The sequence below is a fragment of the Puma concolor genome, chromosome D3, assembly GCF_028749965.1.
Source record: "Puma concolor isolate L17-30 chromosome D3, mPumCon1.1.hap2, whole genome shotgun sequence".
Taxonomy (NCBI): Eukaryota; Metazoa; Chordata; class Mammalia; order Carnivora; family Felidae; genus Puma; species Puma concolor.
Genome location: NC_141678.1, coordinates 41,046,150 through 41,060,412, shown reverse-complemented (window position 1 = coordinate 41,060,412; position 14,263 = coordinate 41,046,150). Strand labels below are relative to the sequence as shown.

Sequence of the window (14,263 nt, the reverse complement as noted above, 5' to 3'; positions counted from 1 at the left end):
AATACTTGAGTCACTATTGAGAAGGTATATTAAAATATGGCATGGCTTGCCTCATAAAGAAAGTGAAGAAATCATATGATATCTCTGATTTATACCTGTATCGCTTCAGCCATTTAAATCTGAATGAAATTTTAGTCTTTGGCTGATATCTCTCAAAGACCATTTTCTAAATTTCTTATAACTTGAAAGTGTTCTTTATAAAGGCTCTTGCAACCAATGGTTTTGTATCAGAGGTGACTCCAGGGCAAACTTTGTGGAAAAGCATGGTTGTTTCTCAAAGTTTAATAGTCCTTCACTTCCTTTAGGAGAAATCATCACCCTTTGCTTTCTCTAAACTGTTCTCAAACTAACCTGAAAATTTCAACACATGCTACATTTTATTTTATTTTTTTATTTTTATTTTTTTTAAATTTTTTTTTCAACATTTATTTATTTTTGGGACAGAGAGAGACAGAGCATGAACGGGGGAGGGGCAGAGAGAGAGGGAGACACAGAATCGGAAACAGGCTCCAGGCTCTGAGCCATCAGCCCAGAGCCTGACGCGGGGCTCGAACTCCCGGACCGTGAGATCGTGACCTGGCTGAAGTCGGACGCTTAACCGACTGCGCCACCCAGGCGCCCCAACACATGCTACATTTTAAATTGTAAGCTTCCCAAACTTGTATGAAATGTATATCAATATTTCTTTGTACTTATCCTAAAACTATCCTTTCTAAGCTTAAGGGATGCCTATCATTTGCACTATTCCATAGTCACTAAAACTCAGTTACAGATTTGTTCCAATGCAGAACTAAAAGGAGGCTCAGATGTCATCTACTGAGGGGTGTCCACGATGGGCAGAAAATGGGCTCTGGTGTCACACCATGCCCTTGGACAGTTATCTTCTCTAAAACCTTGCATTCCTCACTTGCTAACATGGATATTATCTGCCTCATGAGACCACCAAGAAGAGTGAATATCATACCAGAAGACACTAAGACACTGTGAATAATGACCAGTGCTCAAGAAATGTTAGTTCTTTCTCTCTTAATTTACTGATGAAAAAAGTGACCTCCAGGAAAGGTTAGTAACAAATCTGAGTAGCAGAGCTGAGACCAGGGCTATGCCCTCGATTCTGTGCTCCTCCTCGTCCTGGATGTCCAGTCTGAAGAACACTAGTGGTTTTCCAGTGTGAACATGTCTGAGTAAGGCACCATGGACAGACTCTAGGCTTGTGAGAGCAGAAGCTAAGCTTTCTCGCTACAGAACACTCCTGCTTGCTACTAGTAACTCTTAAGGGGAATGGAAAGTATAATCTGTCCTAGAAAAGTCTGGAGACCTTGTTCTGGGAAATCTAATACATGAGTGATGAGGTTATCTAAGAGGGCCAGAGTGGTGGTGGAGGAGAATGGGCATGCCCTCCTGGAAGTTTCAAGCTCCCTTAATATTCACGGTTCTCTCTGAGTAATAGGAAAATCACCAGAGGAAACACTGGCCACCAGTAATTGCCAGAGAGGGTGTGGTGGCAAACAGCAGGTGCACACACAGTAACAGTTCATGTCCTGGTTAGTGACAGACTACTTGGGCTTAACCACGGGTATCCGCTGTGTACCTGTGGTCTAGTTACCCAATCTCTCTGGGCCTCACAGTATACATCTCTAAAATTAAATCACCTTAGAACTGAAACTTTTCAGGTCATTGTGGAGTTTAAATGATATACTCCATTTAAGTACCCTATAAATACGCTGGCATATAATAAGTGCTCTATAAATTTGGCTATTAATATTTTTGTACCTCTTTTTTCTTCCAGTTAATTCAACAAAACCCTACAACTACCCCTGATAAAATATAATACACTGATACCCAAAAGGACATACCAAATAGATATAAGTGATGTGTATGTGGTTGCATATACCTGCACACATAGGTACACGTGGGATAATAACCGAGAGGTATTATGCAAGCCATTGACGATACTGAAGTATACCTTCCATCATCTCCCTCATAATACCTTGAAATCTTTGGAGAATAAAGTAAGTTTCTCTCAAGTAGGTTGCCTCTGTATACTGCATCTTAATATCAAAGCTGGTAAGACCCGCTAGGCTGTTTTCTGTTTTTAGTTTTATACATATTTTTTTTCTTCTTCTCAGTCCTAAATTTCTTTAGGCTCTTTTCTCTGGCAGTTAATTTCCTCCAGCAAAATATCTGTTTTTTTGTATGTTTAAGGCATATGTTTAGTGGTTTTCAAAATATTTTTGAAAACAGCTTAAAGTAGGAGAATTTACTGTGCCAAGGGCTAAAGGAACACCATACTCTTTTTTCACATTCAGTAAGAAGTAAGACCCATTTAAAACTACAAAATCTCAAGAAAAGACTTAATTATGTGTCAACATTTACCAGAAGGAAGTGGGCATAGATTGAGAAACTAGATATGCTACTTTGACCCTATCATCAGATCTCTGAAAATATTCATGTAGTGGCCAAGCTGATCTAATAGTGGTGGGGGAAGAAAAGTGTGGGAGCTGTATTATTTAAAATGCTGCTTCGAGGCACTTGGGTGCCTCAGTTGGCTGAGTGTCCAACTCTTGAGTTTGGCTCAGGTCATGATCCCAGGGTCATGGGATTGAGCCCTGCATCTGGTTCTGTGCTGAGCTTGGAGCCTACTTAAGATTCTTTCTCTCTTGCCCCCTCTCTAACACTTATGTGCTATCTCTCTCTGTCTAAAAATAAATAAAATAAAATAAAATAAAATAAAATAAAATAAAATAAAATAAAATAAAATAAATAAAATAAATAAAATAAAATAAAATAAAATTAAATTAAATTAAATTAAATTAAATTAAAATAAAATAAAATGCTGCTTCAATGGGCTAAGCAAATCACCCTTGGGTTGGGAGATCTGATACTTGAATGTCAGAGTTTTTAACACATCCTTGAGTTCTCTCTCTCTGCCTACCCAATGCCATACCAGGGCTCTAATAAAAGGGGAACCTCAGTTTGCTAGTATTCTCTCTCCTAGAACCAGTAATTCGAGTGATTATGTTTATGCAAAATAAAATATCTCAGCATCCATGACAGCGACATTGGGCAATTACTGCCTCCAAGTCCATAAGATCACTGAACTTCAGGGAGGCTTGGGCACCTCCAATTCAACACTAACACCCAATATTGTCTCATCTCCATCCTTTAAGCTAAATGTAAATGTCATTTGGATCAGCTGTTGCCCAGATGCTTTGCCAGTGTTTATTGTCTAACTAGATAAGTGGAAGCTGCTCTTTGTCTCCATTTCTACCAATGTTTGAAAGTAGACCGTGATCACTAATGGTCAGCACAGTGACCCTCTCCTTTACTCCCTACTTCACAGCCCTGGGGACATGAAGGGAGAGCATCCTGTACAGCTTGTAGAAAATCTTCTACAAGTGGGTTTTTTGAGGATCACTATTCTACTTCAATTAGTATTTATGTTTTTCCTGAAGAGCTCAAGGATCAACCAATACTATATTATCTCTCACAGCATCTCTATACAGTAGGTGCTATAAACTATTACAACAGCCATTGCTAGTAAAGACACTAAGTAAGGCACAGGGAAATTAAAATGAGTTTCCCAGGTTCATAGACTGGGTCAAAAGTACTGAATAAGGAGAGTACAGGCCAAATATCTACCTTCCATACAATTAAAAAATGATAATAACTTTTAAGACACCATGGCATTACTTTTCCAGTTTCATAGTGAATAAGCATACAGACAAAAAATGGTTCTCTCCCAGAATTCAGAAAGTCTGTATCCTACTTTCACACCCCATAAGCATGTTGCTGTGCTGCTTTGTTGAACAAATGTGGTTTTGAACCACTGAGGCCAATAGTCACCAACACTCAGCCTCACAATGGAACAAGCATTCCTTGGTAATGGAAAAGAAGTCAGATAATTGGTTCCAGAGCAGTGTTTGTTTTTTAATCATAGCCTTCACTGGGACTTTCAGGAAAGCTACAGACCTTCTTCCTAGAAAAATGCACATATACAAACATGCAAGGTTTTGTCTATGGTCTGGGATCACGGTATAATTTCCTGAGTTCCTGAAAATTCTGTATCAGTAAAGGAATTATATTTTAGGGACCAAACAGTAAAAAAAAAAAAAAGTCCTGGTTTAAAAGAGTGAGTGTGGATTATCACTCCCTAATTGTTTTCTCAAATTCTAGGGTATAACTTTCTAGATAATCCCCTAGTTTGGTCAATAGATATAAGTGGCAAGAGATCTTATCAGGCCAATGGAACTTTCCGGGTGTCATTTCACACTTCTTTCTCTTCTTTTAGGTGTCAACTGCAAAATTTAATCTTTTATGTGGAAAGTGCTTTATTGAAGAGTTTGTAGATAGTGCAGAGAGATTCTTTTTCTGACTAAGGCATCTTTACCTTATTTTCCAGGAGTTTAAAATGGTAGATAATGTCTTTAGATTATCTTTAATTAGAGGTATGATTCTTCTATTATGTGCTAACATTAAATTGCTCAGGAAGAGGTTGGTTTGCCTAAAAAACATGCGAATTAATGTATCCAGAATTATATAATATATAGGGTTCCAAAATACATAGGCAAAAGGTGAAGAACTTGATTATTCAGCTGTTACACCTACGTAACTTGACACTTCACTATGTCACAGAGCATGTGACATTTTTTCTATGTTAGTATTTGTATCTGTTTAGAACAATGGCAAAGATAAAAGCAGCACTTCTGGAAAGTGCATTTGTAGCTACCAGTCTATATTCCATTGTGTGTTCTCAAGAGCCTCTTGTCTTGACCCTGTCAGAGTTGTCTTCTGACCTATTCCAGAAGTCACCACCTAGCAGGATTGCTAAACTCTGTGAATGTACTGTGGACACTTACTTGGGAACTTGTGTTCTTGGCTGAGAGCTAGTAAACGTTTCAACTCTGTAGGGAGAAAAAAAGAACAATTAAACTACTAAAACAAAACTCACCTGATCCCAGAGGATCATTGATGAATCAGAGCAGCATTAGACTTATGAATGGATTGATTTTAAGCTTACCGTCCTCATCTATCAGGTAGCTTGACGCTATCCCATCCGTGTCTGTTACATCGCAGGAGTAAATACCTATGTCTTCCGTCCCAAGGTCCTTGAAGGTCATTTTCGTCCTGCAGAACAGAATACTCTTGTTAAGAAGGGAGGCTGTCCAGGGTCTGTGGGCTGGCGTCCTGTACTGTCTCCAGGTGATTACCTATGCGACTTCCTTCATGGGGAGCACTTACTCCTAACTCCCCTACTGACGTAAAACCTGCACATTCCTGCAGCTTCTAGGAAGACTTTCCTGACCTCCTCCTGGGGCTGCAAGGATGACAGGCGGACAGGAGTGGGGAGCTGGTACAAACCTCCCATCCCCAAGCTATGTTGCATATCAATGCCCATCCCCCAGAAAGATATTTTTAACTGATCAGCCCTTGCTGGGGGAAACTAAAAAAACATTTTCCTCCACAGAGCAGAACTTTCTGTTGACAACTCCAAGTGCCCCTCTTATGTTAGTTAACCTCTGAACTTTCCTTTTTGAGGTTATCATACTGTATTGGTATTACCTATTTTATTATACGTATGCCTCCACTATATAGTCATTGTGCCTTTAGGGACGAGATATGTTTTATTTCCTGTTGTGTCTCCCAGCATCCAATAGTTTTCTGACACATAATATGTGCTTAGTAAATATTTGTGGAATGAATAAATGAATGGGTCAATGGTTTAGTTCACTGTGTTTTCTAACTTTGGTGAGTGATGTTGCTACTCAGTGTCTAAGATCAGCCAAACATAAATGTGAGCCAAGTGCACAAATTGGAAGAAAACCTGTATAGTTTGATTGCCTTTTCTTTAATCAGATTTATGTTTTACTTCAAGTACTTTATAGCACGCTGATGGAAAAATGTCTTTTAGTTATATTCAATATGTCCTTGTCATCCTCCAACAAAATTACTATTCCTTTATTTTTGAGATATTTTGGGCGTCTTTGTAATAAAAATAATACTTAAAAGCATTTTGCTTTACCAAATGCAATCCAATATGGTTGGAACTATAAAAATATAAAACTTGCTAAACAAGGCAAAGTAAAAAGAAAACTTAAAATCTTGGATGTGAAAGAAGTAATTGATCACAAAATTAATCTTCGATCTCTCCCATTTTATAGAAAAAGAAATTGGAGGCCCATGGAAGTTCAAAGCTACCCCAGGTCACAGAGCTGGCCCCTCATAGGGCTAGGGCTAGAACTCATCTGTCCTCTGCTTTCCAAACAAGGTTCATTCCAGTGTATTATTATGTCATTCTTAAGTGGGGGTGAAAAAAAAGACGAGATTATACCTATTTCGTTTAATTCACTATAACTTGAATCAGCAAGCAGCAAGTTCTTCCTTGCTCCCTCCCCATAAGCATCCTCACCATTACTTTAAGATTATGAAGTTTCATAAAATAATGAAAAGCATCATTAAAGCTGACTTTTAAAATGTCAATTAAGGCTTTTCCAACATCGCAAATTTGATAACATATAAGAAAGCTTTTTAAATGAAATAATATGAAAGTAGGATTGTTATTTTTCAAGGTTGACATTATTACTTTTTACATGACCAAATATAAAATATTTGTGATTTCATCCCCTTATGCCAAGTATTTGAGAGAGAAAGCAAAGCGCTTAACTTCACTCTCCTATCATTAAAGGAAACAAACCCATTTAATTTTGATTGAAATGGTACATACTTGTTGCCTTTGCTCTCAACGTCTAATCGTGGAGAGCCCTCAGTGGATACATAATCTTTGGACCAGTTGAACTGAGAATTTGGAGTCATCTGATCACATTCAAAATTCAATGAAATTACGCCATCATCATCCACATTTACAACAACCTCTTTGGTTCCTAGAAGATCCAAAACAAGGCACTGATTATTTCCTAATAGAAATCAACAAAGTGAGAATTCCTTACTTTGGGACCCGTTACTTTAGCCTTCAAGCAGGGCCTTGAGCCTGTGCAAGAGAAAAGACCCAACTGCTCACTATGGATGGACAAGCCTGCATCCTGCTCTACAATTCAACTTCTATACTGCAACATGGAATTTAATTAATGTGCCATATTTTTCAGGTAGAGATACCACCAGTCTAGGGCTGAATAAAAATTGGTTGATGTGACTTAAAGTACAGTTATAGGAGCAAGTTGGTCATAATAAGGAGGACAAGGCAGCCCTGGGCAAAAGGAAAGTTGAATGATCCTTGTTAGGACTGAATTGATGACTTTTGCTTCAATAACACCCATATCCAGCTACTCATCAGGAAAGGATAGATAATAGATAAAGAAACCAAAGGGGAGAAACAGAGGTAGTAAAAATTGCCTATAGTTACATGATTAAAGTTTGCAAATCATTTAAAAAATGATGAAATACATGGAAACTTGTTCTGTTTATCAAGTAAGCATATATAAATCTAAAGATGCCCCTCTAGATTAGAATGACAGCAATCTAGACATGACTGTTATTGAACTGTATGGAAATTTAAATGGAAATTAATTTCAAGAGATCCAGATGTTTCAAGAAGATTGGTTTTTAGCTTTTTTTTTTTTTTAATTTTTTTTTTCAACGTTTATTTATTTTTGGGACAGAGACAGAGCATGAACGGGGGAGGGGCAGAGAGAGAGAGGGAGACACAGAATCAGAAACAGGCTCCAGGCTCTGAGCCATCAGCTATCAGCCCAGAGCCTGACGCGGGGCTCGAACTCCCGGACCGCGAGATCGTGACCTGGTTGAAGTCGGACGCTTAACCGACTGCGCCACCCAGGCGCCCCGGTTTTTAGCTTTTAAAAGAAAACAATTCAGTTAATGTTTTGAGTTCTTATGTTTTTGTGAGTTATAATAAATTGCACCTGCATCTAATCTGGGGCTTCAAAGAGTTTGTATAGCACATAAAACATTCACATCTATGCATAAATCCAGTTGAAAGGTAAAATGCTCTTCTCAAATTGACACTCATTCAGTTACCAGTCTAAACTCAGTTTGTTTCCATATGTTAGGAAAAATATATTCAATCTAAGAAAGGTACAGGTTTGTTTTTTTTAAAGCATTAAAAGGGGCACCTGGGTGGGTTAGTCTGTTAAGTGTCTGACTCTTGACTTTGGGTCCTCAGGTCACGATCTCACAGCTCATGGGTTCGAACCCCTCATCAGGCTCTGCGCTGGTGGTGTGGAGTCTGTGTGGGATTCTCTCTCTCTCTGACCCTCCCCTGCTCTCTCTTAAAATAAATAAATAAACTTAAAAAGAAAGCATTAAAAAAGTCTTCCAATAGATACTGCCAAAAGACTGAAGTTTTTCTCTCTAAATTGTAAGAAGTCAGCATCCTGGCTTACTGTACAGTAAAACTTGTCAGGGGGAAAAAATTGCAAAACTCCTCCCAGGGGAAGGCCAAAAGAAAATGAGTGCCCAAACTGTGCATGGCAACATGAAAATCTTGGTTCCTAAGCCAGGCAGTTGATTTAATTTGTGTCCTTACTGATAGCAGTGTGTGCTTCAATTATAAACTCCCAAAAAGTGATTTTTAACACATGGAATGGCTAGAGAAGACTACTTCTAGTGATTTTTAAAATTACTTTTTAAAAAACAAACAAAGGGCTATTTTCATATTTGGCTATCAACTGAAATAATGATCAAATAAAGACTTAATTATATTTAAGTGAAATGTCCCCCATGTATTACTTCTAAAGGACTGAGTCTACTCTACTGAAAGTTGCAGACCATATTTTAGTTCTACTCCTGATAACATATGATGAATCCTTACCATCCATTATTGTATAACAAATAGTGAGAAAGTCCTCTCATTAAAACTTAAGAAAAGACTAACACCTAAGAGTGTGGAGGTTGAGGCAGTGTTAGAATACATGGCATGGTTGAGTCACAGAGAGAGTACAAATAAGAAAACTTCTGTATATCTGTGTTGTTATGAAGAGGAAAGAAATGACAGAGGTTGACTAAACCTTCCTTGCTATTTGCATAATATCTATTTTGGAGGCATGATGGATTATTCATATTAATCATTCATTGTCTGATCTGTAATCCCTTTTAAAAGGAAGTGAATCATCCATAAGCTTGCTGTTTATTATACTAGAGGCATGATTTAAGTTTACAACAGAAAAAAAATATTGCTTAGGTCAAGAATTGTGAGGTTTGTTTTTATTAAAGTGAAAGATTTTACTTCATTGCAAAGGAGTTACAAAACTGAAAGAATATGAATAGTATATAATTAGCTTAGCTGTTTTCTCAATTCCACAGCTAGCCTTTGTGCAGTAACACTTCATCCATCTGGAACCCTGCCCAAAACCAAGAAGTAAGGAAAACAAGCCCCTAAGTGGCAGTGCTGATGTGACAAAGTCCACACACTAGTATTCCTGAACACTCACTGGAGAATTCTGTAGATCGTCACTTGGAATCTATTTAAACTTCACTTCGAGAAAGTTGGTTGGTTGGTTTCTGTCAGCAGATTAAACCCCCAAAGCACAGGGAAGCAAAAAACTACTCTCAGCAGGTACACTGAGAATAAGGAAAATGACAGCAGGAGAGGAGGCAGAAAACATAAATGCAGGCATAAAGGCATATTTAAAGAGGGACAAATGGCTCCTCACTCCTTAATGACATCACTGTATTCCAACACTGTATAATAAATAAGGTTGATCTTTATGGCCCTGAGTCACACCGAAAGAGGTAAATAAGATTCAGTACACTGCATCCAAGGTTGAAAAGTACATACTAAAATGTCCAATCTATTTCAAAAGACTTTTTATCAAAGAGTTTTAGAATGTATTTTCAAATCTTAATGCTTCAGCAGTAAATTCTCAGGTAAATAGAACAACCGGGATTTTAAAACAATAATTTGTTCAGGTTTTTTTTTTTTTATTGAGGAAAATTTAGTCTATAACATATAAGTTTCACAGATGGCTAACAGACATATGAAATGATGCTCAACATCACTTATCATCAGGGAAATACAAATGAAAACCATGATGAGATATCACCTCACACCTGTCAGAATGGCTAAAATTAATAACACAGGAAACAACAGATGTTGGTGAGGATGTGGAGAAAGGGGAACCCTCTTGCACTGTTAGTGCAAATGCAAACTGGTGCAGCCACTCTGCAGAACAGTATGGAGGTTCCTCAAAAAGTCAAAAATAGAACTACCCTGTGACCCAGCAATTGCATTACTAGGTATTTACCTAAAGAATAAAAAAGTACTGATTTGAAGGGACACATGCACCTTGACATTTACAGAAGCATTATGAACAATAGCCAAGGTATGGAAAAAGCCCAAATGTCCATTGACTGATGAATAAATATAGAAGATGTGGTGTATATATACAATGGAATATTACTCAGCCATCAAAAAGAATGAAATCGTGCCATTTGCCACAACATGGATGGAGCTAGAATTCTCCAGTGAGTGTTCAGGAATACTAGTGTGTGGACTTATGCTAAGTGAAACAAGTCAGTCAGAGAAAGACAAATACCATAGGTTTCACTCATATGTGGAATTTAAGAAATAAGACAGATGGACATAGTGGAAGGGGGGAAAGAGGAGAGGGAGGAAAACCATAAGAGATACTTAACTACAGAGAACAAACTGAGGGTTGATGGAGGGGAGGGCAACAGGGGATGGGCTAAATGGGTGATGAGTATTAAGGAGGGCACTTATTGTGATAAGCACTGGGTGTTCTATGTAGGTGATGAATCACTAAATTCTACTCCTGAAACCAGTATTACACTATATGTTAACTAAATGGAATAAATAAAAACTTACACAAACAAATAAAAACTGCTGATAACCAGACTTTAAGGAAGGAAGGAAGGAAGGAAGGAAGGAAGGAAGGAAGGAAGGAAGGAAGGAAGGATGGGAGGAAGGATGAAAGGAAGGAGGGAGGGAGGAAGAGAGGGAGGAAGGCAGGAAGGAGGGAGAGAAGGAGGGAGGGAGGGAGGGAGGGAGGGAGGAAGGAAGGAAGGAAGGAAGGAAGGAAGGAAGGAAGGAAGGAATAAAGAAAGATTATATAAGGTTCAGGTATGTAACACACAAATTTAATATCTGTATGTAGTACAAAGTGATCACCACTAAAAGTCTAGTTACCATCCATCACCATGCAATTGATCCCCTCTACTCATTTTTCCCACTCCCACCCCTGTTCCCCTCTGGTAATCTCCAATTCATCTTCTGTACTATGAGTTTGCTTTTGTTTTGTTTGTTCATTTAAGTTTTTAGATTCCATATGAGTGATATCATATATCTGTCTTTCTCCATCTGACTGACTTCACTAAGCATAATATCTTTGAGGTCCACCTCAAATGACAATATTGCATTCTTTTTATGGATGAGTAGTACTCAATTGTATATATATACCACATCTTCTTTACCAATTTATCCATCAGTGGACATTTAGGCTGTTTCCACTTCTTGGCTATTATAAATAATGCTGCAAAGAACAAAGGGATGATTATATTTTTTTTCAAATCAGTGTTTTTGTATTATTTGGACAAATACCCAGAAGTTGAATAGCTGGATTATATGGTAGCTCTATTCTCAATTTTTTAAAGGAATTTTCCATATTTTCTTTTCCACAGTGGCTGCACCAATTTACATTTCCACAGTGTTTGAGGGTTCTCTCTTCTCCATGTCCTCTCCAACATCATTATTTCTTGTCTTTTTGATAATAGCCATTCTAACCATTGTGAAGTGATATCACATTATTGTTTTGATTTGCATCTCCCTACTAATTAGTGATGTTGAACATCTTTTAATGTGCATGTTGGTCATCTATATGTCTTTGGACAAATGTCTAGTCTATTCAGATCCTCTGCCCATTTTTAAAAAGATTTTTATGTAATCTTTACACCCAATGTGGGGCTTGAACTTACAACCCTGAGATCAAGAGTCACAAGCTCCACCAACTGAGCCAGCCAGGTACCCCTCTGTCCATTTTTTTAATCAAGTTGCTTGTTTTTTGTTGTTGAATTGTACGAATTCTTTGTATGTTTTGAATATTAATCCCTTGTCAGATACATGGTTTGCAAAAATCTTCTCCCATTCATTATGTTGCCTTTTTGTTTCGATGATGGTTTCTTTCACTAGCAGATTTTTAGCTTAATGTAATCAATTTTTTTCTTTTTTGGCTTTTGTTTCCCTTGTCTTTGGAGTCAGATCCACAAAAACATTGCTAAGACCAATATCGAGGATCTTACTGCCTATTTCCTTCCATGAATTGTAGTTTAAGGTCTTGCATCCACATCTTTAAGCCATTTTGAGTTAATTTTTTTGTATGGTGTAAGATAGTGATCTAGTTTCATTCTTTTATGTGTGGCTGTCCATTTCTCCCAACACCACTTATTGAAGATATTCTCCTTTTTCCATTGCGTGTTCTTGTCTCCTTTGTTGTAAATTAATTATCCATATATGTGTGAGTTTATTTCTGCACTCTCAATTCTGTTCCATTGGTCTGTGTGTCTGTTTTTATGCTGATACCATACCGTTTTGATTCCTATAGCTTTGTAGTATTTTTGAAATCAGGGAGCATAATATCTCCAACTTTGTTCCCCTTTCTCAAGACTGCTTTAGTTATTTTGTATTTTTGTGGTTCCATGCAAATTTTAGGATTACTAGTTCTAGTTCTAGTTCTGTGAAAAAGTGCCATTGTAACTTTGATAGGGAATGCACTGAATCTGTAGATTGATTTGGGTAGTATGGACATTTTAACAATATTAATTCTTCCAATCCATGAACATGGTATATCCATTTGTCTGTTTCATCTTCAATTTTTTTCAATATCTTAAAGCTTTCAGAGTATAGGTCTTTCACCTCTTTAGTTAAATTTTTCCTGGGTATTTTATTCTCTTTTTTAATGGTTTTTTTTTTTTTTTTTTTTTGAGAGAGAGACAAAGTGCAAGTGGGGAAGGGACAGAGAGAGGGAGGCACAGAATCCAAAGCAGGCTGCAGGTTCTGAGCTGTCAGCATACAGCCTGACAGAGGGCTCAAACTCATAAGCTGTGAAATGATGACCTGAGCTGAAGTTGGATGCTTAACCAACTGAGCCACCCAGGCACCCCTTAATGCAATTGTAAATGGGATTGTTTTCTAAATTTTTCGTTCTGATAATTTGTTAGTGTATAGAAACACCACAGATTTCTGTATGTTGATTTTGTATCCTGCTACTTTACTGAATTCATTTACTAGCTCTAACAGTTGTGTGTGTGTGTGTGTGTGTGTGTGTGTGTGTAGTCTTGTGAGTTTTCTATGTATAGTATCATGTTATTTACAGACAGTGACAATTTTACTTCTTCCTTTATAATTTGGATGCCTTTTATTTCTCTTTCTTGCTGTGGCTAGGATGCCAACTACTATATTGAATAAAACTGGTGAGAGTGAGAATCCTGGTCTTATTCCTGATCTTAGAGGAAAAGCTTTCAGCTTTTCACCATGGAGTATAATGTTAACTGAAAGCTTGTCATATATGGCCTTTATTATGTTGAAGTACATTCTAATCTATACTCACTTTGTTAAGAGCTTTTATCATAAATGGATGTTGAATTTTGCCAAATGCTTTTTTTGCACCTGTTGAGATGGTCATATATTTTTTATCCTTTATTTCGTCAGTGTGGTGCATCATGTTTATTGATTTGTGGGTTTTGAACCATCCTCGTATCCCTGGAATAAATCCTACTAGATCACGGTGGATGATTCTTTTTAATGTATTGTTGAACTTGATTTGCTAAGGATTTTTGTTTAGGATTTTTGCATCAATGTTTATCAATAATATGGGGCTGTAATTTTCTTTTTCTGTGGTGTTATCTGGTCTTGGGATCAAGTAATGCTGGCCTCATAAAATAAATTTGGAAGTGTTCCCTCCTCTTCAATTTTTTGGAAGAGTTTGAGAAGGATAGGTATCAAATCTTTGAATATTTGATAGAATTCACCAGTGAAGCTGTTCTGGCCTGGAGTTCTGTTTGTTGGGAGGTTTTTGATAACTGATTCAATTTTCTTACTAGTAATTAGTATATTTTCTATAGCTTCATGAATCAGTCTTGTATGGAAGATTGTATGTTTAGAGGAATTTGTCTATTTCTTCTATGTGGCCCTCTATGTTGGTGTATAATTTTTCATAGTCTCTTGTGATCCTTCATATTTCTGTGGTGTCAGTTGTAACTTCTTCTAATTTTGATTTCTAATTTTGTTTATTTTTCCCTTCATGAGCATAGTGAAAGGTTTGTCAGTTTTGTTTAC

The 14,263-nt window shown here is 37.3% G+C and overlaps 1 protein-coding gene across 3 annotated transcripts in view; it reads right to left on the bottom strand.

The window, feature by feature from the left end:
* MYOM1 (myomesin 1) overlaps window positions 1-14,263 on the bottom strand; it is a 155,146-nt gene that overhangs the window by 22,838 nt on the left and 118,045 nt on the right. For all 3 annotated transcript variants that reach the window (XM_086682558.1, XM_086682559.1, XM_086682557.1), the window contains 3 exons: window positions 6,725-6,881; window positions 5,021-5,127; window positions 4,860-4,904 (listed from right to left, as the gene is read on the bottom strand). In XM_086682558.1, coding sequence (XP_086538684.1) covers window positions 4,860-4,904; window positions 5,021-5,127; window positions 6,725-6,881 — 309 coding nt within the window. The remainder of the gene's footprint in view (window positions 1-4,859; window positions 4,905-5,020; window positions 5,128-6,724; window positions 6,882-14,263) is intronic.